Source organism: Contarinia nasturtii, unplaced genomic scaffold (genome assembly GCF_009176525.2).
Source record: "Contarinia nasturtii isolate CC-2019 unplaced genomic scaffold, AAFC_CNas_1.1 Cnas_scaffold_129, whole genome shotgun sequence".
Taxonomy (NCBI): domain Eukaryota; kingdom Metazoa; phylum Arthropoda; class Insecta; order Diptera; family Cecidomyiidae; genus Contarinia; species Contarinia nasturtii.
This window is the reverse complement of record NW_022197486.1, coordinates 603912-631399: the sequence shown is the minus strand read 5'-3', so window position 1 is coordinate 631399 and position 27488 is coordinate 603912. Positions and strand designations below refer to the sequence as shown.

Below are 27488 nucleotides of genomic sequence, written 5' to 3'. Positions count from 1 at the left end.
CGATAGAATTGCGAAAAAGCGGAATACAAAGAAACTGAAAATAAAACGACAAAAATTCGATTGCAGGAATTTGTTGAAAATGGAATTTAGCGACTATTTTATTTAATTATTATTGTTATTGGAAAGCACATCTTGTCTTTAATCTTTAACGTAATGTGATGTGAGAAGTGATAAATGTAAAACATCCTAGAATTGTTCTTTTTTCATCTTACAACAGATGTGCCGAAACGAACGGTTGACAACACACCGTCATCAAAGGAACAATGAGTTTGAATCGATATTAAAAGTATTTAAATTTATATTTTCATCGCCAAGGAAATTGTATTTGTGAGCGTTTCAATGTTTTTCAACAAAAACAAATACCTATAATCTTTTGATCAGCTTAGTGTTCTTTCAAATAGCAGCTTTTGGCATCCTTAATATTTGAGCAACTTGCTTTCGCAAAATATTCATGTTAATCTTCATTTTAAAATGCTAACAATCTGCATAGAAAAATATATTTGCAACAAAAAAAGAACAACCATTTCAATTCGAATTAGCGAAAAATTGAAGAAACTTTAAATATGCAATATCAAATGCAGATAAATAAAAATACAAAGAGTTACATTCACAATGAAAACCAATGCATTTCTTAACTGATTACATCTTTTATCTACAAAAGGCAAATTGAATAAACGTAACCTTAAATTACTACTCTACAATTCCTGATCCATTCCTTCGATTCATTTTCCATTCTGTTCCATTACTCATTGATTAATTTCCATTTTTCCATTCTTTTCTTCTGATCAACTCTAGGTAACCTGAAACTGTGTATGGCAATGTACTGAACTTATCATTAAAAGACGGAATTCAACTGGCGAAAACAACCTAAATTCGAATGTTTTCGGGTGCTAAAAATGGTTTCTAACAAACGATACTATTAATATTTCATAAAAACATCAACCAGCATCAGATTCAGTGATTTTCTTCGAATTTTGATTTTTTCCAGAATGACCGAGTGACTCCGTCACAATATTTTGATGAAAAAAGTTTGAAATTGGTATACATGCTATAGCATGTTCTGAGTGTGTATTACGTTTATATTAGTTCTTATGATATTATTCATAAATAAAATGATTATTTTACCTGTCCAACATGTCGCTTTAGTTCCTCTGTTTTTGGATCTCGCATTGGGTTATCAAAGCCACTCAAACCAATTCTAAAATAAAACAAAATGATAGGAAACATTAAATATTCTGTTTAAATGAACTAATTTGTGCAAAAATTAAAGAGGAATTTTAGGTCATTTTAATCCCAACCTACTCATACAAAACATTTCTTTGTAAACAGTTTTTTAACTAAAAACGCCAGAAAATCTATATCATTTTCTCCATTTCTGAAGCATTGAAATCTTTCGATTTGCTAGGGTTGTAAGGCGAGAAAATTATGTATTTTTTCCCTTTCACTTTTTCCAAAATGAAAATTCTTTCTGCAAAATTCTCACCTCTGGTTCAAAATCCATAAAAATTTACCAAAAACTTATTAAAAAACTGTATTATATAAATGACTCGTTAACATATTTAAATATTCTGAGTTTGAATTAAATAGCAATGACCACCTAAAAGTATAAAAACGTTCCACCCAAAAAAAAATGGGCTGGCATATTTTTTTTTTAAATTTCGGACACACTGTGTGTGTAATTGTTGTACATTTGTTGACCCTCTAACCTTGAAACGTATGAAACTGTATTGGATCACCGTTTAAGTGAGAATGAAATCAGAAATTCCTTAAAGGTTTAGTGAAAACGTAAAAAAACAATAACTGTTAATATGATTGTAAGTGCGATACGTTGCCTTTCACTTTTAATGAATACACGAAATAGGTGTAGTTGTATTTAAGCGGTGTCGAGTGGTGGGTTGTAGCATATATCAAAATGACTTGTTATGCAATATTTGTCTCTCTTTCTCTCATTCACTTTGAGAGAGAAAAACGCAAAAACACTTACAAGCAGAGCATTTAAATCTTTTTTGCGAATAGAAATGTCACTTTTCACAACGAACATTAAACCGTTATCATGACAATATAGAAATTAACATTTCCTTAGTTTTCCAATATTGTCTATTACATTAGTGAGAATATTAAATATTTCTAGACATTTTTTCAGTAAAGAAATATTTGAAAAACATGCCGACGTTTATTATGATCAATGATAGCACTAGTTCACCATTCAAATTCTTGGTTAATTCAATTTTCGGTAATTTGAAAACGGTGAAAGTTGCCGAAAAAATGCAATTACCCGTTCACGATATTCAAGCTTCAAAGAAAATGTAAATGCATTTGAGGGTTAACATCTCCATAAAAGATAATATATCTCGTACGCGTTGTACCGAAGAGAAATAAGAATCGTACGAATTTTTTATTTCATTTACTTGCTTATAACCGTCAATTTTTAATGAAAATAAAATACATCTGGGAACCGGGAAAATTAAAACTATTACCGCGCTGCGACCTTACATTTACTTTTGTCTTTCATTTTTCACATCTGATGGCTACGTCGGATATAGTATTAACACGCAAAAAAAAGTTCAATGAAATTTAGTCATTAGCTTTGCTCAGATTATATTAAATTCGAAGGATTTTTACGTGTTTGTCGCTCATACTACTATAGTAGTTCAAAAGTTGTATGCGAAGAGTTACAAAAAAGTAATAATTTTCATAAAACTATGTGAATTAAGATAAAATTGAACGTTCGTCAGATTTCCATACGTAATTATCTCATACTATATCCGAAAATCCAATTAAACGATCAAGCAAATGAGGTAAGTGGAGTAAAGCAATGACGTAGTAGTTTATCAATATTGTAATTGATTTGGTTTTTATTTGAGAAAAAAGTTATATAAATATTAAAGGCACAAGTCAATAAATAAATGCCTGTTGTTAGTGTATCAACAATGAGTTTTTATTTGGAATCTATAGCAGAAATTCAAAAGTCCATTTGTTCATTTATTCAATGTGAATATAGCAAATGTAGTATGAGGAAAAAAGTGCTGAGTATCAATTTTAATCACACAACGATTGCCAAACTTCTTATGAATGTTGTTGGTGTTTGTGTGTTCACTCCAAAATAACTCTCTCTCTCTCTCTCTCTCTCTCTCTCTCTCTCTCTCTCTCTCTCTGTGTGTGTTTTGATTGTGCATGAATAAAAAAACACGTTGCGTCGGCATTTCAAATGATTGTGAAATGAAGCTGTATGCATACGTCCTCAAGGGAAAAATTTAAGGGGGGTAATTGAAAAAAATCGAGAGGGGTAAGCAAAAAAGTGAAGTGTATTTTGCGAAAAGTGTACTTTTTTCGTTTTTTTTTGCTCTTCACTTTTTTGGCGAAAATCCCTAGCAAATTGAAAGAATTTTCGTACATGCAAAAACTGAAAAGCAAAAAAAAGGTCCTCAATTTTGGCCAAAATCCCCAGCAAATTGAAAGAATTCTTTGAAATTTTTTAAGGGGTAACACTTCTTTAGGGGAAGGGCGTAATCGGACCCCTCGGACCCCTGCTGAGGACGTACGTCTGTGGGACCTCGTTGTTCTCAGTTGGTTTATTGTTTGTCATAGTGAAAATCGCATCGCTGTTCATTTCTGAATATTATTTTTTTAGTGTTTTGTGATTGAGTTTTTAGTTTTGTTAATGCAACGGATTTTTCTTCTGTTCTATTCAGTGATTGTCTCAAACGAAATAATATTTTGAGTGTTGTTTTTGATAGTTTCATACAATACGATCGCGTTGATTGTGTTATTTGGAATTGATGCAGCCGAAGAAATGCCACATTTGATGAAAAATATTTCAATTCTGGCTATTTTTGCACAAAGTTATGCATCGTATACGTTTTCTGTGTATATTGAACTCATTTTTCCATTCTGCTAATTTTCAAGTGTGATTTTAATATAAATGGAAGCATTTACGGTGAATTTTGCGATTGTTTCTGTTTGTGATATTAAAATAACAGAACATTCGCAAACGAATGCAGTAAGACTTCAGTATTTCATAACCGATCGATGCGAACATTCTGCTGACTTCAAAGTAACTTACTTTCTGTTTCAGTCTTGAACGACGTCTACGACTTTGTCATTTGAGTTCAGTTCAGCGGTATTCTTGCAGAGGTGATTTGATTGTCTCTTTGAACGCTGTATATAGTATATAGTTTTGTGTGTATTTTATTCAAAGTGTTTGTTCAATCATTATTTAATGTTTTTTTCTCTTTTTTTTAGTTTTTTTTACATTTTAGATTGGGAGAGTATCAGCCTTATATCGTGACATTTGTTGTTAATAAAATTGATTGCTCTTGTGTTTTGTTAAACAGAAATGCCAAAAAGAAAGGCAGCACCCGGCCAAGTGCCAAAAGGTAAGAGACGCAAAAAGCAAACAGAAGACGGAACGTTAATTGATTATTTGTCGATAAAACTCGCTGAAATTACCAGACATTATACTGAGATATTTTCAGGCAGATGATTCAGCTCAGCCCATGGTCTGGAAATGCCAATGTAATTTACATATAAACGAGTGAGACTCAAACATGTGCTTCTTCTTCAAAACAATACATACACACTAACTCGCAAACATCAAAAGTATACGCCATAACAGCAGTGCAAACACAAATACATGCGCACGCTACTCAACCAAAAAAAACAGCCCAAATTTTTGTTTCGTTTATTCTTCAAAACCAGTGTATTTTTAAGAAAATATATGAATGGTTGAGAATAATAATGAAACTTAATTTTTGTTCAAACTGAAGTGTCCCAAGTTTGTATATAGTTTGCCATATAAACTTGGGACACTTTTATTAGAAATATTTCGAAGGGACACTTCAGTTTGAACAAAAATTAAGTTTCATTATTATTCTCAAGCGTTCATATGAAAAAACGATTCAAGTTGTTGTAAACCAATCACTTTGTAGCCTTTACTTGTAGCCTTTCACTTTGTAGCCTAATACCAATCACTTTGTAGCCTTGTAACGAAGTAAACTTTCTTTCATACGAGCAAATCATTCTTAATTCTATAAAATCTTTTCCTTTTAAAACTCCTGGAGCTGCTGTGTTGATTTCGTTTACCACAAAATTGCAGTCGTCGTTTTTGGCACTGTATTAATAACATAACAGACGACAAAACCAAAAGAAATTGTTTTATATACATTTTGAAATACACACTACACTGGAATATTATATGAAGTATAAGTAACTGTTCAAGTAACTAAAAGTTGAACAAATTCACTCAAGTCCGTTTGCTCTAGGTGTTTGCATGTATTTTTATTGGATGATATTTGCGTATTATCGTTGCGTATTGGCATATCGGTGAAATATTGGCATATCGGTGAAAGATCGGCATATCTGTAAAATATCGTTAATATTCGGGTATTTTTTGATAATTAATTGTTCTGGAAGTGGGTTTTGGTGGATCCTCAGGATCATCAGAACCGCTCCCAGTTCTGGAAGTGGGTTTTGGTGGATCCTCTGGATGGACCAGACCATGGTTTGACAATGCCCTGACCCATCCTGAGGGTCCACTTCCAGACCTGGGAGCGGTTCTGAACGATCCTTAGGATCCACCAAAGCCCACTTCCAGAACAAAGACACTTCGCATATCGGCGAATATCGGCGAATATCGGTGGATTTTTGGCACAAAATAGTGAAATCGGTAAAGATTTGCATGATTTGTAAAAATTTGTATTATTTGTTATACTGTTGTTTATTCGTCGAATGCGTGAAAGAAAATCTTACATGAAAACCCCTAGCGTTTGCTGGTAGCAAGAATAATGAATAATAAAAATGTGTTCTGCTCGATACTGAATGCAATGAATAAACAATGACAAATATAAATATAGATTAAATTGTTTAGTCTATACAAATCGATTTTATGTAATCAAGAATTGTTAATTATTATTATTCGGCAAATCGCATTTAGCAGAGGGGGGCAAATCGCATTTTTTTTTGTTTTGCAGGGGGGCAAACCTCAATTTTCAATTTTTGCAGACGGGGGTAAATCCCGGACGTTTGTGTGACAGGGGGGGGGGGCAAAACACTGAAACCCTCATCTCAGCACCTATGAGTCATTATTAATTAGCTATATAAGTTAATTTTAATTACCACTCAGTATATTAGGTAGTAAACTAGAGCAACATCTTTAATATATAAAATACAGATGAGATATGAGAAATGAATTCAAACTACATCAAAATAACAGCGACATTATTGGGAACTACAATCAGCTTCAATAAATTAAAAACCGCAACTTCTAAATAAAAAAAAGATCTAGAAGATCTTTTTTTGACGAACAACTTACACGAGCTTGTTTTTTTTTTTTTTTTGTAAAAACACTCGAACTGCAATTTAAATGTGTCTCTTTCCATATTTGTTGAAATTAATTTTTATTGAATTTTCAAGTAAATTTGTAAGTCACACTGCAGTTTTCTTATCTGGAAATCACGATGCGGAAACATAAAGAAATATGCATTAGAAATTCAAAATCATAAAAGATAATTTTTCCAGATTTCAAATGCATATTTCACAAAGCGATCAAATATCCACATAAAAATATATTATACGACACGATATAAAAGAAAAACGCGATTCACAATAATGGTGTGCGTAAGTCGTACTTGTGCGATTCAAAAGCATTGGGCAAGATCACATCTAATAGTGGGTTCATTATAGCCGACTGACATGAAAAGTGAATGTATTAAAAATCGCCTATGACGAACGACTGGACTCTCTGGTGAATTGTTTGTGGTGTATGTTACAATTCGAGAAAGAGAGAGAAAAAAAGAGTTGATTCATTGGTCTTTGCATGCGATATTGAGGCCAATTTGAGCTTATAAGTGAATAAATGATACGTTATACTGACACCACGTCATTATGCTATTGCTGCAATACATTCACGTTGATTCTGGCACACGAACACGAATGAATAGCAAAGGCGTTAAGAATGTAACTTAACTTTCGATTTCAAAATAAATACAATACAGAAAGAAAAAAACAGAACAAAACTGTATATCGAACAATTCAATATTAAAACCGATCCGACAAATGGCATTCGCGCCAAACGCGTTTGGGAACATGAGACCATTTTAGAGTGTTCATGGAATGAAACCACAATGATGCCGTATCGATTTCACAAGCATCTTGAAGCATGTACATTGATCGTGAACAAAGCATTCAATGTTCTTCAAATACTGGAAATGCCACTCAGTAGAATCTAATTTACGTTTAAATGAGATCTCTAAACTCATCAGTAATTAAGAAATGAATGTGAATGTGAATGAATGGAGCATTTAGAAAACATTGGAATCATTATTTGGCCAAATTACATTTGCTCAGGCTGAATACCGGACCATTATTGTTCGCATAATCGGTGAAAGAACGGAAAATGAAAGCGTAAGTTGTAGCATTATATTCTTCTTTTTATAATAATGCGTGTATATATCACTTTCTTTCATCGTATCATTCTATGAATATCATTTTTGTTAATTTTTTTTTTGATTTGGTAAGATTAATTAATGCACTTTCGAATTTTTCCAATCATCAATATACATCGATAATTTATGATTTCATTTCATTGTCGCACATTAATCGAATCGCACTTGTTGTATGGCCTATCGACTTATGTTCTGTCTGTCGATATAATATTTCACACCGTAGATCCACATAGAATTTAAATAGCGGTGGCTACAATGTAGTAAATGATTTACGCTGAAGAAGGCTGAAAATAGATATGTCTACATCAAATCGGTTACATTCTCTAAAAGACTTAATGGGCATAATGTATGCAAAATTGGTGTAAGCAAAACGCGATCGATACACATTCCATCGCTAAAAACTGAATAACTAGATTATATGTAACATATTTTTGTCACAAATGAAAACAAAACATTCACAATGAAAAATGAATGTAATTAAATGAGTTGAGCTGCCGCATTTTTTGAATTAAATAAAGAGCAAAAAGATCGAAGTAATACTGCGGTAAAAACACAAATATATTTACCCAAACAATACGGTAATTATTAATGTGCACGACGATTGAAACTGTAAAAAGCGATTCATATTTTATTTTATTTTTTTGTTGCTTTTTATGCAACGGTTTATGGAACAAATGTTAAAAGAGTTTACGTGAGGTCTGAATTGTATTTTCCTTCATGCCATTATATAACGTCAGTAATGCGTCGAGTAATATGAAAGCGAAGTGACACGATTCGATTAATAGTTCCCCAAAAAAAAACAACAACACACACAACCATTAGTAAATTACACAGTTCATGCAGCTGTGAAAATAGAAAATCAACGCGCTACTGCTTGATACACAAAATCGAGAAAACCACAAATAAAATATAAACTTAACTAATGCAAATAACATGCATCATTTTCTTTTGTTTTATGTTATTTTTTTTTTGTTTTTTAGAAACTATCTACAACGTCTGTTGAACAGCTGATCACTTTAAAGTGTTGAATTTAGCGTACGTTGCTTGTTTTTTTCTTATTCATTGTTATTTGGAACAAAATCTTAAGGTCCAACGTTAGTTTTGTTAACGCAAACAAGAAATAAGCAATTCGATTCCGCTTTGGATTTCATTTCCATTGATTTAATTAAGGGAGAGAATTTATATTTCCATTCTATTAAATGTTTTATATCTGATGCATAAAAACTGTTGCTTGATGTATGTTTTACTGGATTTCGTGAAAAGAAATTATGTAGAGCAAATGAAAGACAGTCTTTGTCTTGGCTCTCATATGAAATTCGATCATTTCGCTTTAATATTGATCTAAGAAAACGCAATCGCTGCATAATCGCATTTTATTTGGTCAACTCTCTATAAATCATGAAGTTTGCGAAAACTTTTAAATTGAAGAAAAAAAAAATAAATCTACACTCCATTTACATGTTAAAATATTCCAACATTATTAGTTGGATGAAGCACGTGCTGAGCATTCCAATTCACTATTGTTTACACAACGTTTCAGCACGATTGCACATTTTTCAACCTATTTGTGATTACTTTTATTGAAGAGAGAGAGAGAGAGAGAGAGAGAGAGAGAGAGAGAGAGAGAGAGAAAAAACACCGAATGTATTCATTCAATTCGTGAAACTTAAATGATAATTGTACCATTTGCTATTTTCATACCATAAAGTGATAGGCAATAGCTAGACGAATATTTTATTACAAACTTATTAAACGCCTCGGCATCGAATGAATTAAGATTATAAAGTACAATATACATATATAAATCTATATATTCGCAAATCAATATCCAATCAATCGTGCTCCTACATTCTTTCATCAAACAATTTTCGAATTTTAAGTATCAACTTTTAGTCATCTAATGCGGCAAGCAATCGACAGTGTTAACGTTGATTTTCAATGCAACTTTTGCTCTTTGCTTTCAACTTTCAGTTTTAGTCACACTGCACGCTAAAACACGAAATCCAGTTTACTTTCAAAATGATTAAAGTGAGCCTACGGCGCACACTTAAATGGCAAATGAGTCGCTTGCAGTGACATTGTTCAAATCTTAGACTAAAGCAATCAATAGATATACCATTGAAAATTCGTTATTTTATTGTTGTGGTTGAGTTTTAAGATAGCTCTTGACATGCATTATTTCTTCTTTCTTGATTTTATGATAAAATTTCATTTGTTCATTCAATTGAAAAGATTAATTTTTGTACTTAACAAAATTTAAAAAAAAAACGTCGAAAAATTGAATTGTCCAATCTCTTGCAATCAGATACTTTTCGATTAGTTACGAAAATTCAGTAACACGAAACACAGCACGAACCATACATTTGGGTATAATGGTATTAGTGTATAGTACAGAGGAATTCGGTTTATTTCATATTATTTTATTAATTAAGAGAGCTAAATATACGATGATTGTATTTTCGCAATTTTCGTAATATGAACTTAATATCGCACAATAAACGCTGCTCTAAATAACAACAACGACTCTATGATTCTGAATAAGAAAGCAATAACTCGTTCAGTTTGAGCACTTTGAGGCAAAACCGATTACATAAGCCATGAATGAGATAAACGAGAAATACTCCAAATTGTCAGTCCATTGTTGTCGTTGTTGTTGCACGTATACCAAATCCAGTTGCTTACCCAGATCCAAAATTAATTTTTTTTAACTTTGAACTGTTTCAAGTGATCGGAGCAAATAATGAAAGATCATCATAATGTTTATCAGTTAATCTTAATAATTGTACAACGATTTTAGCGAGTGGTGTTGTCATCAACATTTTTGATCATTGGCGTAAAATGTCGCTTGTTTGGCCTACATTCGAATCACTGGGTGCGGTTAACGATGCGCACACACACACACATACGGTATTTTCCAAATATGTAGCGATTGGTTTCATTTACATCTATTAAAACAATCGCGTTCTTCTGCAAATGTCAAAGCAGGGTCACCAATGTATTCCGTCGAAGAAAAAAAATGAAAAAGTAACTGAATTTGATGGTAAGTCGGCTGAAGATTTTATTTTATGGCATATGAATGGTTAGTTTCTTCAAATTAAATTATGTGTTCATTGAATTTTAGCATAATTTGTCTTCGTATAGAGATCGGTCTACAGAACTAATTCGCAGGTCATGCAAATTCACATGAATTTTTGTCGTTGTTGTTGTTGTTGTTGTTGTCTTTACTTGAAGAGCATTTATTTTACACGCGCAATGCTAATTAACAATTACTGATGTTGTTGATCTATACGCATAGGGAGCATGCCAAATTAACTAAAGTGAAAACATTCAAACTATGTCGATGTTTACCGTTTCAACTGTTGTTCGTCGAGAATTTGTGTGTTATGGCATGTACATTTCTCTATGAAGGTCACAATATGAACATCAAAACCATTGCTATCGACTGCAATTGAATAGGCACTGTTGGCACTTGGTTGTAAGTACGTTGCGCTTTTACGCAAAAGCTAATTTGATAGCATGAAACAACAACATGCAATGCGAAAATAAAAGTAATTTTGGGCTGCAATGAAGTAAACATATGGTTATGTAGCATGTATTCATGAAACATGAATTGTTTTTCGCCTGCTTGTTGTTTGTGGCATGTATATTTCATTTACTACCACCTTATTTTGTCTTTTCACTCTTCATTTTTTTTTTACTTTAATATTTGAAAGCACGTATGAGATCTTTGAGCGAAACCCGAATACAAATATATTTTGCGGAGAAAATCTTAGCGTAAGAACCAAATATCTTTGAAGTCGGAATAATAGTAAAATAACTCTACTTATTTTATTTTCACTCACAATTTGTATACATTTGGTTTTTACGCTGAACATTTTTATATTAGGTTTTAATGCGTATTTTTCAAATAACAATAATTGGTTTGTTCTTAACTCAACTGAGTGAATCATTGGTTCGCTTCGATAAAATATAAGTGCAAGTTGTGTGTGAATATAATGTGCAAGGGTGAGTGAGACAGCGATTCTACGATTTGCCAAGTACGATTTGGTTTACAGAGATAACAAATTCTTACATTATGATTGAGCCAGATGATATAGACCATTTAGTCGTGCATGAGAATTGTATTGCATCATCTATATGGGAGGCTTGTATGGAAAACACGGAAGACCGCTGAAATGACACTGTCGTACGTCCTGACATATTTTGTATTCGCCATTTCAGCGGTCTTCCGTGTTTTCCATACAAGCCTCCCATGTAGATGGTAAAAAATCGCGAAAAATGAAAAAAAAATATTTATTTTTTTTCTTCAATTCTCAAATACTACTCAACGTTCTGTATCACCTGGTGAAATCAGAATGAAAAAAATCGTATTCCTTATCATCCAAATCACGATCTGAATTTTTTTCACTTTTTAAGTGCTCTATACCGAGTCTCCGAGAGTTTCATATAAACTTCCCATGTAACACCTATTGAATAGTGACCAAATGCCAATGTCTGGGGTAATGTCTGGGGTAATTAAAAAAATGTCTGGGGTAATTATATCCATTCAGTTTTGGATATAAATTCTCCATCAGTTTGGTAATATTTTCCCCGGGAAATTACGTCCAAACCGAATTGGAAATAGTCTCCCCGGGTTTTTGGCCATAATTTCCCAAAAATAAAATATTTTTCTTGGGGAAAATATGACCAAATTGAAAAAGGAATTATTTTCTTCAATATTTCGGGCATAAAGGAAAGGTATTTATTTTTCAAAACAGTTGTCATAGTCGTGTTTCTATGACCATTCTACAGAGATTATGGGAGTACGATTTTTGATTCTCGTAAAAATATCAACATCGAACCACTCTAATGTAATTTTGTTTATGCAGAAAACAATAAATATGTGTATTTAAGTGCAGATTTTTATAATTTAGTGTTATTTTATGATAAAAAATCGATGTTTAAAATTTCAGACATAAAGCTGACAAAAAAGTTGATAGTTTTTTTACATAATTCATTCATGCAAAAAAAAAGTTACTTGTTGCAATGGCTGGCTCTTGGTCTATACCGGAAAATTTAAATTTTCCAAAATGTGACCTTTTTCAAATATTATCCAAACTAGTATGGTACAGTTTTTAAAAAAAGTGGTACATTTAGGTACATTTTTTTAATTATTTCTTTAGCTTCTTCACTTTAATTGGGATTTTTTTTTCGAATTTTGGCCACAATTTCTTCCATTTTTTGAAAAAATGTATGGAGAAATTGTATCCATTTAGCTTTGGATGTAAATTCTCCATCAGTTTGGTAATATTTTCCCCGGGAAATTACGTCCAAATCGAATTGGAAATAGTCTCCCTGGGTTTTTGGCCACAATTTCCCGAAAATAAAATATTTTTCTTGGGGAAAATATGACCAAATTTTAAGAGGAATTATTTTCTTCAATATTTCGGTCATAAATTCTCCATTAGATTTGTATGGGGGAAATTGTAACCGGGGAAAATATGACCGGTCACCATGCCAATCGTGATTTAGATGATAAGGAATGCGAGTTTTTTATTCTAATTTCACCAGATGATACAGAAAATTGAGTAGTATTTGTAAATCGAAAATTTAATTATTTTTTTTTCATTTTTCTCGATTTTTCATCATCTATATGGGAGACTCGTATGAAAAACACGGAAGACCGCTGACATGACACTGTCGTACGTCCGTACATATTTTGTATTTGCACATAAGAAGTGAATTTTTTTTTCACAATTCTCATGCCACTAAATGCTCTATATCATCTGGTGCAATCAGAACATAAAAATTTGTTATCCCTGTCACCAAAATCGTGCTTGACAAGTTGTTGTCTCATGCTGTCTCGCTCATCCTTGCATGTATTTGTTCTGTATATGGCATTGTGTTTACAAGCGACATTCTATTCACATAAAACTCGCACTAAAATCTTGCTGCGCAATAAAAATTGTTGTCAATGGCCATCGCTTTGGGTTTTGTGTCGATGATTTTTATTGCGCAGCAAAATAAAAGTGAGAACTGCATGTGAACAGAATGTTGTTTGTAAACACAATAATACATACAAGGATGAGCGAGATGAAATCTCGACCATAAAATAACACATTGAGCATAAATTGAGTTTCTTCTCATTCTACGAACGTGTGGCCCATGTATTTTCTTATGGAAGCCTACCAACGATTCACTCAGTTGAGTTAAACTCAAACCAATTATTGTTATTTGAAAAATACGCATGAAATCCTAATATAAAAATGTTAAGCGTAAAAATCAAATGTATACAAATTGCGAGTGAAAATAAAATAAGTCGAGTTATTTTACTTTTATTCCGACTTCAAAGATATTTGGTTTTTACGCTAAGATTTTCTCCGTTTGTATTTTGAGCAAAATATATTTGCATTCGTGTTTCGCTCAAAGATCTCATACGTTTGTCTTTTATTCCGATTCTTTCATTTCAAATGTGTTTTTTTTCTCCTTTTCAGACTGAATATATAAGAAATAAATTTTATTTGCATATTGCCGCCTGCACTTGTAGTTTCATACAGTTAATTGCTTAATGTGAAACGTAGTTTTATACATTAAGCTATGGAATAGTAAGATATATATATATGTTTGTTCAGTGATTTTAGAGAAAACCAGAAAAGATAGAGAGTTCGAGTTTTCGGCATTCGATAGGGCATGAAAAACCCTCCAGACGTATTTTTTATTTTCCCCATAAGTGCTCCCCATTTAATTTTTTCATTCATGGACCCTCTTTTTTGGATTCCACTTTGAAAAATATTTCGATTCCACTCACCATTTATTGAGTGGATAACGAATGGATTCGGGTGGAATTATTTTTCTCCGCAACTTTATTGGGTGGATAAACGATGGAATAAATGAGTTTTACTTCAGTGTTAATTTGATTACTTTGGATCTAGATGAAACTTGTTGAAAAAAAGTTGGAGACACCCGAGGTACCAAATTGTTTTAGATTCCTTATAAAATTACCTTTCGAATGGTATATAAATTATGGAGTTTCCGGCAGGTTTGATGGCGTTTTACGCTGGCCGTTTGGCCGAAATATGAATTCGTGTGAGAAAAATCGGCTTCCGAATCTCATTGCAAGCAACCTAGTTCTATGATTTTGATGAAACTTTGCCAGATGATAGCTCTTGAAGCCCTCTTTCCAACGGTATATAGCTTATTAGCCAATCAAACTTGTGAATGTGTTTCCCAGGTGGCCGTTTGAGGCCAAATTAGTGAAAATATTGGCAAAATCAATTTTCGAGGTGCGTAATTTATTTTTAAAAAATTGTGGCAAAAAATTCAAAATATGAATGTCGAGTAGTTTGTTTTTCTTAGTAGTACGGTTCCACGTTTCACATTAAGCTCTACGGCCAAAAACTGGCAGTGTATTTTGTAAATGAATTGTTTAATTGTTGTATTACATACCGGAATACAATAAAATAAAATCATGCGGTTTACGCTTATTCATATTCGAAAGAATAGCGCAATGAATAAATAGAAGAAAAGACAAAATCATGATTCAAGCATATTCTTTTATTTATTCTTTCGTTGTAATTTTAAGCACACAAATACTTATCGCAACGTTAACTAAACAAAATATCCACTTTTGAGTGTAAAGATGAAGTTGCATTGAATGGAAAACACCAACAGCATGCACAAAGTTACGTATTTATAATATTTTTTGTATTGTTTATGTGTCTTGTTGAAAAAAGTTCAACGTTTCAAAATCGTTGATTGAATATTATACTAAATGATCGAGTTATTAGAGCAAGATTTAATCAAAGGCACATTTCCTAGATGCATGTACATCAAAATGAGAAAGAGTGGCACTTCAAAAAAAGTGGCACTTTCCCGCATCTCTGCGATGTCTATTACGTTGCGTCCGTCCTATTTTTGAATTTGGATATTTTATGGATTGTCCACTAAACGAACGGAGACCGAAAAACATGAAAATGTCCATTTATTTTAAACGCATTTTCTATTGTTTTGTAATATTTGTATCCGACCGTTTTTTTTTTTGTGGCTTTTATAAAACGAGTAAGTTTTAGATTTTTGCACTTCATTTCTGTTTGTAATCTATTCAGAAAGAGCACGATATGTGCAAGGGTAAATCTTATATAGATGTGGGAGTTAAAAAGGCAATGAACGCTGTACGCTGAGTGTTGGCATCTACTTTGTCTAATACAATGATGGTCAAACGAAATCAAAAATAACATATAACATCTACAAAAGATAGAAAACCAAAACCAAAAAAAAAACACACACACAACAAATGGCATTAATTTTCAGGTGTGAGTATTGTTGGTGCAAGGTTAGAAATGTATGCCTGTTTTCGGTTCTTTTGCTATTTGACTTACAAACTAGACAATTCCATGTGCGCATAAAACAACATCATCGAATTTTATTTTAATCAGCATTTTCCAACTGTATTTCCTGTTAGAAGTGTTTTTCTTCGGTTCGCAAAGAAAAAGAAGGTGCTCAATCTGAAATAAATCAAATTGCATCAAATGGCCTTTTGTTTCGTCATTCAGACAATAATTTGTTGTTTCTTCTCATTCTTTGGTCGAGTGGTTTCGCACATTCTGACCGTAAATTAATATTTTACATTGATCGCAATCGAAATAGGTTGCCGCATAACTCATAATCTTATTTGTTAGCTGATGGATGTCTTGTAAAAGTATGTCGAATCTGGAATATTGAATGAATCACACACACAATCAAACCATTAACATATTGTTTGTTTGTTTTTGCCAATGTCGCAAAAATCGACTACTGTATCCATTGTTTCCACGTTTTGCGATTAGTTGCGATCAATAAACATCAATAGTCCTAAATCGTCATTGATTTTCATCTATTGCTGTCTATTCATTTATCTGCAATCTTTTTGTTTCGGTTGCTTTTGTTATTTCTGCTTTATGAACAATATGCATTCACATAGTTTGAAAGGTTGTTTCCATGTTATTTATTCGAATTGATTTTATGACTTGCCATTTCAATTTATTTCTTTCCAAGTTATAAATTTGATTTGATATTGTGCGTATCAAGTCGAATTTATATGCACAATTGGTTATTGATAGCTTAAATAATCTTTGGCAAAACGATATGAAATGAGTTTTGCATAATTTAAAATGAATTCGATCGTTTATGCGCTTATAAATCTATCCATCGTGGTGTAAATGTAATGTGGAGTGGTCGTTTATTTTTATTTCGAAAAAGACCTTCGAGCTCATACGATTCACGAAAACGTGCATGAGGAGTAAGCACATCATTTGTACGATTCTTCCGTTCTTTTCTCCTTGTAAAAAATCTCGGCGCCCTGAAGAAGCAACGTGAACCTTTTGAATTTAACTCAATCTATTTCATTTTAATCCAAAATGTTATTGCTTGATTCGATTTCGGTATCAAAAAAAAACACGTTGCATTCTTTAACACCGATGATTATTGACTTAGCGATGATGGTGAACGCATCAGTCTCTTTGAAATTGAAAAAATGCAAAATTATTTTGACATTTAGTGAATATCAAGGTTTTTGTCTTTCAAAGACGTCACTTTGGTGTTTAATCGCTGGAATATACTATATATTTTTTCGTATTTTATACGATTTTATTATTTTCCTTACAGGCGCTTTGCTTTTATTTGACGTAAAATGAACTATGAGCACTCACCAATATGTGTGCCATTCTGGTTTTGTTACTTTCAATTTTGATATACTTGGCTTTTTTTCACTGAATAGAGATCATAAATTATAAATGTTGAAAGCCAATAAAACTTAAAAAAATCAACTTTATCGAATCTATCTCGAGTTAATCTTATATTTGCGTACATTGCTTTTCTTCTATTCTCTAAATGTCACTGATACGATTGAGTGCTTAAGCAAATTTGATGAATTACATTTTATATAACTATGATGACAACCATAGTTTCCCATGCTGTAGGTGCTTTCATCGATGTTGTTCTATATCTGCTTTGCATTTTTTTTTAAATTTTACATATTTCTACATACAAAGAATTTCATCTGTGAGAGGTAGGTGTGAAGTCAAATGTACCTTTAATGCATAATAAGTGCCAATATCATTGATAGCCATCACTGGCCTAGGCTACTTTGTATTCTGTACACAGACAAAATTCATTATAATTTCATTTTGAACATTATTTAATTATGATATTTTTGATCTTGAACGGCGTACAGTAATATATGAACCAAGCTATTTATCACAATGGTCAAAAGAGAGACGGCGAACGTCTGTGCGTATATGTATATGTGAAAATCAACACTTACCTCATACCATCGAAACCGTCGTCAGAGCCATTTATTGTTAATACTGGTGCGCGTGCATATGCTTTGGCCACTCTCCGATTACGTTCGAATACGATAACCTTGGCCCATATTTCATCATCGATTTGAGTCCATTTGTCTAAAACTTCTTGTATATGTTCCTAAATTAAAACAAAAATTCAATAAAATGTTATATGTTTCGTAATTTTTATGGAAATTTGCGGAAATTAAAATTATTATTTTTCAAATAATTTAATAAAGATCAATAAATGTGATTGGGAACGAAAATATTTAAACGACATTTATTTCATTATAATTTTTAGTGCGTTGTCCATTCACGTTTTGTACCATTATATTTATGTTCCGACATAGTAATTTTAATTGTTAACATTAAACTAAATAACTTACGTAAAGGTAACTGAATCACTTAAAAAGTTTATTTAATGTTATCATTGATCTTTGTTTCATGTCATATTGTGTTTTTTTCGAATGCAAGATTGAATCTCAATTACGCTTTGAACACAAAACACTTTCTTTGTTTTTATAGTTAAGCGATTTTAACTGATTCACTGCAATGGTGTCATATCAGTAGGAAAAGCAATTTTTTCAGCGTTTAAAATGAGACTTTTTTTGGTGTGTGTGGAGAGTGTATTTGGCGTGACATTTGAATTTCATGACCAAAAAACATACTTCTGAACCAATTTGCTATGGAAAAGTTTACATGTCTGAAGTTACAATAGTCTTATTTAGAAACCATTATGAACCTTTCTCAAAATATAAAAGCTTCCGGAAGCATATTAATCGTATGTAAACACATTCGTAGCTTTCTTTTGGACTATATGGATTAATTAATAAAGAAAAATTGTGAATTAAGAAAAAAAATTCAAATTCAAAATTAAAACAAAAGTTAATCCTATATCACTTTTTTCTACTGAAATTTCCTTCTTTTCTTTGAATTTTAAAGTTCCACTGCAAAAATAAGCAATTTCATCTATTTTATATGTGTCCGTAAGAATAAATATGGCAATACAAAAACGGAATCTGAAGAACATAGTACAACTCCATACAAAAAAAAATTATGTAACATTCTTCAGGTTCCGGTTTTGTCATGCGTTCAGAAAGACATACATTTATGCGAGCAATTGAATGATGCTTGCATCATTTGATGCGCATCGCTAGTGCTTTCGTTGTGCGTTCGGAGCACTTCGTGCGCTGCCGAAGATCCGAATGTACGGCGACAGCACAATCGATGCGCATCAAATGATGCAAGCATCATTCAATTGCTCGCATAAATGTATGTCTTTCTGAACGCTTGGTTTTTGTATTGCCATATTTATTCTTACGGACACATATATAACAAACTAATTTAATATGTTATGTACGGTGAATATCTCATCCAAATGCATGCACATTACGTACATTGATTACTTCAATTTTGGTAATTGGATTTTATTTTCCATTTCAACAAGGACTTCAATAAAAAGTCAATTAAATTTCATGTTTGGCATTGACAGTAAGTGGTCTGAAATTCTAATTTGTGTCCACTTGAGTATTTCATAATAATTTACCGTTATTGAAGGAGTTATTCAGATTTTCGGGTATCTGATTGTCCGACCATGCATAAGTATGCCTTATATACGTTGTTTCATTGTTCGTTTGTATTGATGCAAAGTATCGAAAAATTTAAGAAGAGAATAAACTTCATTTGAAATGGCATCAAAAACCCACAATTTATATCATTAAAATTAATACGTGACCGTATTTACAAAGAAACCGCACATGCGTTCGCATGAAAATGCCAAAAAAAGAAAGATCGAAATTGCGAGAAAGAAAAATATCGATGCATGATTGTAATCGTTCGGACACAGAAACGTTTCAAATTTGAGTTCGATTATTGCAATACGATATCGAAACCGGCATTCGGTTGGAATGCCATCAGGAAACGCAAAGGATTATAAACGCATAACACAACTTATACATATTTACTGTATCATACATATGCTATAGCATCGAAGATGGAGTACAGTAAAAAAACGGATTGAAAAATTGAAGAAACGGTTATGGTACGGTGGCCGTTAGAATCGTGCTAAGTTGAGAAATCGCACATTAATTATAAACTTGAAAGTTCTACATATAAAAACAAATTTAAAAAAAGAATTTCATGCCTCGGTCCGACAAACGAAATAATCAATCTGTTGAATGGTTTTTGTTGGTTCATCGTACGCACATATTTGCATCTCTTCTCACTTTTCGCAACGATAATAATTTAAACGAAACTCGCATAATGAGCGAACACTTTGGCTGGAAACACTTTAACATATATTGCATTTTTTTTGGCAAATGGCAATGTGCACAGAATCGTCAATAACTGAGAAATGAACCGAAGAGAGTTCGAAGTGTTTCAAATGCAATCAAATATCAAAAAAATGAGTCAAATAAACTGTGGTGAAATTAAACGAATTATCAAGAATACATTTCGGGTTCTATGTGCGTGTTTGTTTGTGTAATTGTGTTATATATCGATGTGGTGTGGAATAATTAAGGAACCGGCTTTAAAGAAAGATGCAAAATTAAATCAAAGACCAAATTGTATGTTATTAAAGTGCAAGAACTCGCCGTCCGAAAATTACGCAATACATATGGTATGCATAAGTGTGCAGAAAAAGTGAAACACGCAATAAAACTTTGTATTCGTGGTTCTCTCTGTCTATTTTTGTTTTTCTACTCTTCAAATTCTTGTCTTATCAGAATTCTTTAATTTTTGATGGCGAATGGCTATTTTTGGCTTGTGTCGTTTTTTATGCAGTTTCTTTCCACTTTTTTTTGGTTGGGCTCAAGAGCGCGTGATTATATCACATCAATTGTGCATTGTTTGTGCCACAGGCACATGAGAAAATAAACGCGACCTACGAATCCAGCTTCACAGTGAACACCTCGGACAATGTATACATTCTTGTTTATCATGTGTTTGAATTTCGGTTGACGATGCTGTTCTTTTAGGTTCTTGTTGTGGCATGCTATCAAACTCACTTGGATGCAATGCGATGCGAAATATGTGCACACAAACAATCGGCACTGATTACGTTTTCAATGCATTTTAATAATTCGCCTTTTTTCTACTTTGGGAGTGAAATCGATTGTGTAAAAAGTCAAGTAACAGCAAAACTGAAATGAACGACGAGCTCAATGCACACACAGAGACATACACACACACATTCAAATCAAGCATCTGAGTGTAATTGTGTGTTGGTGTAAGAAGCACGAAGCGCGTGTTTTAATTTACGAACTGTAAAGATACGTAGTCAAATTGCGATTGCCTGATATTTTTCATCGGTCGAAACCGATTGAAAAAGACCCATTGCTCATTTTATTTTCTCTTTTCATAGTGCCTATTTCGCAGTCGAACGGACTGTACAACAAAGGAACAATGCAACGAACATTGAGGGAAACGAGAATGAAACTTCCAAAACAAAACGAACATAAAATCTGTTAGATATCTCATTGATTTATTTCACAGCATGCAGTGATTTATGTTCATTATGAAAGTAAATGCTCTACACATGGTAACAACGTTGTGATCGGTCTTGTTTTTTTTTCTCAAGTCATCCACGAAAACGACACAACACCAAAAAAAATATCGTGTGTATTTAAGTTGTTCGCATCATCTCCAGCTTTGCGCGCTCTACCGCATTTTATTTGGTGATTGTTCTTTTACTTTTCATTCTGTTCTTACCATTAAATAAAATCACCTGATTCAATTTCACTTGTTTTTAGTTCAATGCCACTTAATTTTTACGCACTGTAAACAATAAATATTTGTTCAGGCGAGGTCATCGACTTTCAACAGCCAAATCTGCCCCATCAACGTGATGAAAAAAAATGATAAAATCTAAATAAGAGAGTCTCTTGAAGAGACACTTCCATTTCTATTAAAATTCTAATTTTTATCTCATGTGATTTTTTTAGTTGAAATTTTAGAAATTCATTAAATATTTTATTAATTGATTCATTTTATCGATTTAAAATGTCATTTTGTGAAAACATGCAAATGTCAATCACTGAAAACATTTTGTTGACTTAACTAATATAATACTTTCGACTTTTTTTATATGCATGTCATGTTGAAACCAATGAAAATTTCAAACTGTGCGAAAAAATCAATAGAGCGAAATACATTTCACCAAGTCAATGAAAGGTTTTTTGTGTTAATATGTAACAAAAGAATAGCTCATTTATTGTATTAACATTTCTCCTTTCTTTTCAAATACCGGAAAATGGTCCTATGTCCACATATCATTCAAAACAAAGTACAATTTAAAAAAAAATGGCACTCCAATACCGTTTGTGTAAATATTTTATGTTTTTGAAATGCGATGTGTAACCTATTGATTAATTTTGATTTAGAATCTACAGAGAAAAGCGCCAAAAACTAAATTGAAATCTTGAAAAATGTTAAATTATTATTGTGATACATAATTTTGCGAGATGGCACATTGATGTACACCATTTCGTTTCAATAAATCAAGTATTATGATCATCAATGGATTGTGTGAAAATGTATTAATGAAGGTGTGCAATTCATGAAAATATTCTCACGATATCACCGTTGTGGAATTGATTTATCAAATAAATATTTTTCAAAACAACCATCAACCGTTTTTAACACAAAAAAAGACTCTTGATTGTAGATCGATGTACACGTGCCGCCAAAGACGCCCACCTTAACACTCCAGCTATATTGTTTGTCGATTGAAAAACGTATATTAATAAACAATAGGCGATGAGTAAATAAATGTAGCCTTTTGACCTACGGGTGTTTGCATCTACACTGCTACTTTTGCTGCTCACTGACTTTAAGCAAATTGGTATTCGGATTGCAAAGAATATTGTTTACGACATCCTCTTTGAATCGATTTTTTTTATAAATTTTATTTTTTCAAGTTATGAAAATGATAGGGAACGATAAATTAGGAGTGGGGAAATAATTTAGTAAAATTAGTGGGGGGAGTACACAACATATCCAAAACCTCATTGGATCAAAAAGTGATGTAAGGCAAAGCTGTTCAGAATGACGAGAGAAATTTTTTAGGATAGCTGCCAACTTCAAAGTACGAATCATGGACCCGATAACTTCGACCGATTAATATCCACAGTGTGGGTAATTATAGGAGATAATTAACATTCTTTTTTTCATCTTAACATTTTTTCAACATTTTATTCAAACAAAAATCATTTTCGTTATCTTATCTTTTCGAAAGATATCTCATCTTTTATCAAAAAGATAAGATGAAAGTCTTAAAAATATCTAGATGAATTTCGGAAAATTGAGATACTATCTCAAAAGTATCTAGATACATTTCAGATATCTTAACCAAACACTGCACAAATCTTTGTTAATGTTCCGAATGATTTTTTCGAGGGTTTCGGGTTGATTATTACATTTGATAAGCAATCATCGTAAATTTATGTACAACTTAATTTTCTGTCTGAATATTGGTGGTCAATTTTGTACCAAAATTCACCTCTTTCAATAAGTGAGCAACGCACATTTATGATAGTTAATGATGATAAACGTATATATTGGACGTACTTCACGCAAACATAAAGTAAAATATCTTCATGTTTTTGTTGTTGTTTTAATAATAACAATATTATGTGCATATGAGACGTTAGCAAATTATACCTTTCATTATTATAATAAAGCATCTTTTGACGTTCATTCTGTCTGGTAAGACGTGTATTCTGTTTTTCATAATTCTTTAATATAATTGTCAAGTTAAAATGCCCGAAGTAAAATGAAAAAAAAAGACATGGAAAAAAGAAGTGAGCGTGTTACACTTCATCAAAATCTTGTGTTGTCTAAATAGTTTCATTATCCAGGCAACCAATGCCTGCTCAGTTGAGAAAAAAAGAACCAAAACAAAATTTGCCTCCGAATTGAGTCGTGATAATATCAACTCACGAGATATTGAATTTCGATGTATCCAAAATATGATAGTAAATAGGTATGTATACTGACGCAATCCATTTTTTTGTGTGCAGAGAATTATCGTGCAAAACTCAGTGAGTGGCTGCGAATGAAAAAAAAAAAAAAAAAAAAAAATATGGCAGAAACAGGTTTGCACTGAGTGTATATTTATGCTGCATCAAGTAGATGTTTTAATAAGCCGATAATGAGTGAAAGTTTTTTTTCTGTGTATGTATCTGTAAAATGTAAACGAATCAAGCCTGACAAGATTTGCAATATTTTTACTTTTTAGAAGCAGGTTGATTTTAAACTTGTATATGTATTTTTTTATATGAAGACTTGCATTTCGATCAAAAGCGTAATAAATGTAAGACATAATTTTTTTATAGAAAAAAAAAATAAATACTTGGTTGGTGTATATTTCAAATGTACATTTATACTGTGGAATTTTCGTAAAATAATTTTAACTACATAGAAATATATTGATAGATATTTGTAGTTATTTTGAAATTGCCGCCCACATTTTCTATAATATCAAATCATCTCTGCTCAAGCATGCACAAAAATTATGAAAAGGTCGCATAAATCAATCGAGCCCATAGGTCAATACGAATAAACGATGAACATGCCATTCAATTGCACTTTACCTGTGCGATTTGACACGATTCTTGACTTTACAATTCACAAAATATATCTTCATGGTTGCCAAATTCTTCTTATATAAACATGTTGTTGTTTTTTTCTCGAACATTTTAAATTCGAATTAGTCCTCATGACAAAAAGAATGGCGTCTAAATGAATGATGACATACTATGGAGCACATACTAAATAGATAAATAGTATCCATTAGTCTAATTTGATAGTTCCAAGACATTTTTTTTAATTCAAAGTTATTTTTGTTTTAAAACTAATAGTGTATAACTCATGGCCTGGAAATGCCTATGTAATTTACATATAAACGAGTGAGACTCAAACATGTTCTTCTTTTTCCATCAAATATACCAGTGGCGCCACCAATTTTACATATAAGCGCATACAATATTTTCAATATGGCTGCGCCCATGAGAGAGAAAATTTCGTATCATTCATTTCCACCCCATGGTAAAACTAGTAGTGTTCGTCCTAGCGCAGTGTAGTATTTTAGTACTGGTGGCGCCATCACATTTACAGTACTTTTGGCAACACTGTTATTAGTGTTTTGACATTTCATGAAATGTGACATTAATGTTTGTTGATATGAACCGTGTTTGAGTTTTTGAAATTCTAATTTATTATTGTGAGTTTTTATATGTATTTTATTATTATGATAAAATAACAGTGAAAAAAATGTGTGAAAACATATGTAAGTGTTGAAAATTTCAAAAAGACAAGTGTAAATTTCTTGAATTGAATTGGTAAAATTTCTTATTATTTACAAGGTGCGTTGTTCTTTAGGGAGTCAGTCCAAAATATATTTCTTTTTTATTACTTCATTAAGCGTCATTAAGTTCAATATTTTTAAAAAATATTATTGAGTTTTCCTCAGAATTATTGAAAGTTAGTTATCCGTTCTGTCGATTACGGTCGAGTAAATACACTTGTGCCACCGCTAGCACATTTTTGTTCCAGCCGTAACACATTTACACACTCACATTGCACCGCTCAGAGATACTCATAACAAACACATGTAGTAAAAAGAAATATATTTTTGACTGACTCCTTAAAGAACAACGCACCTTGTAAATAATAAGAAATTTTACCAATTCAATTCAAGAAATTTAAACTAATTTTTTTGAAATTTTCAATACTTACATATGTTTTCACACATTTTTTTCACTGTTATTTTATCATAATAATAAAATATATATCAAATTCACAATAATAAATTAGAATTTCATCACTTTATTTCAAAAACTCAAACACGGTTCAAATGAACGAACATTAATGTCACATTTCATGAAATGTCAAAACACTACGAACAGTGTTGCCAAAAGTTCTGTAAATGTGATGGTCACGTAGTTCCATTACGCGCCCTCCACTGCACCGCTACGGTAGTGTTAAATAAAATTAAAAAAAAAAACAAGATTTCAATGTGTCGTGAGTAGTATTTAGCGTCTAATTTGAAGTGATGAAATAATTAAGAATAGTAAACGTCCTTGTACGTAGATATTATAAACGGAAATTGAAAGTTGATACACAAATAATTGTCAACTAGAAAACGGAGGAAAAAATCGATCTGAATTCTTATTTGAGTGCAACATTAAAAGAAAGAATCGAAATATTTCTATGCAACATAGATTGACATGTTTTTTTTTTCTTTATACGAGTCTAATGCATTTGCTTCGATGCTAAAAATGGAAGAAAATTTTCCTTTCCTTCTGTTTAGCTTACATTCATACGAACATATGAGATTGTGTCTCAAGTGTGATAAAGCGAAATTGGCCAATATACATTGAAACAAATCATGTGTGTCATACATTAAACCAGATCAATTATCCATTGCACTAACTAATAGTAATGAATTATAAAAACTACGTTTACCTTTGGTATAATTAACAGAATTAAAAAAAAATATTAGAACTAGTTTCTGAGCGCTTATAAGTGACTTTTATGTGCAATTTTCCATATACAAGAAAGAAGTAAGTCTTTTTCATTTACGACATGGAGCTGTATTACATTCGCACATGAATCTCAACTATGAAACGCATGTTAAACATTTTTACTTTTTTTATGTAGCTTTTATTACTTAAGTCCATATGTATTTGAGACCATATGCATTTGGATTATATTAAGCAATATTGTGTAATAAATTCTCCATTTGAATGGACGTAAGTAGTAAGGGTTTGGGCAGGGGCCGGAAAAACGATGTAATTTAAATATAAAAGAGTAGACCTGAAACATCTGCTTCTTCTTCACAAACAATACATACACACTAACTCACAAACATCACAAGTATACGCCATAACAGCAAAGTGCTGAGTGCAAACACAAATACATGTGCGCGCTACTCAGCTTCGTTTCTATTGAAGAAGAAGCACATGGTTGAGTCTCACTCGTTTCTGCTCCTCGGGTTGGGGTAAAATTGTCCAATAGAAAATGGAAAATCGACATTTTCGTGTTTTTTGGTCTGCAGCCTCCGTTTAGTGATCTGGAATTGTTTGAAGCCTTTTGAAATTTGGTTCACCTAATATTTTAAATAGACGTTCGCAAATATCCAATCGTCTATTCAGTTTATATTCGTATACGCGTATTCTCAACTTATTTACTCACCAATACACGTAAGAGCTATTCATCGCTGTGAGTTATAGTCAAACTCATGTTTACACGAAGATACATATCATTTCTGTTGTTTAATACCTCCTGGCACAAACATTTTTTCAAATCATTTTTGAAAGAATTTTACCAGTTGTTAGCACATTCCACATTTCATATATAAAACAGGAATACCAATCTGTATTTACTTTTGAATTTAATTGAAATTGTTATTTAATTATCAACATAACGTTTAAATTTAAAAGTTTCCTATTTCAACCCATTCGGTTCCAGTGTTTTATCTATAACAGATAATTGCGGCTCCAATAAGCGGTACGTTTTTGCAATGTTTGTTTGGGTGTAACATTGAGATTTGCGTTTCATTTATGTATTCCAGTTTTCTGAGTCTAGATTCTTCCGGTCACTTTAAATTCCATGTCGAAAATGTAGTCTGAGAAAAATAATGTCAGACCTTGATGTGTTTAAAAATGCTTTCATTCTCTTTCGATCACGCAGATATATGATCTACGAGGGTCACTATTTAAGTTTTTTCAAAAACATATATAAGACA

At 32.1% G+C, this 27488-nt stretch overlaps 1 protein-coding gene across 10 annotated transcripts in view; it reads right to left on the bottom strand.

The window, feature by feature from the left end:
• LOC116340913 overlaps window positions 1-27488 on the bottom strand; it is an 89219-nt gene that overhangs the window by 12020 nt on the left and 49711 nt on the right. For all 10 annotated transcript variants that reach the window (XM_031767667.1, XM_031767675.1, XM_031767744.1 and 7 more), the window contains 2 exons: window positions 17722-17879; window positions 1126-1198 (listed from right to left, as the gene is read on the bottom strand). In XM_031767667.1, the coding sequence (XP_031623527.1) occupies window positions 1126-1198; window positions 17722-17879 (231 nt within the window). The remainder of the gene's footprint in view (window positions 1-1125; window positions 1199-17721; window positions 17880-27488) is intronic.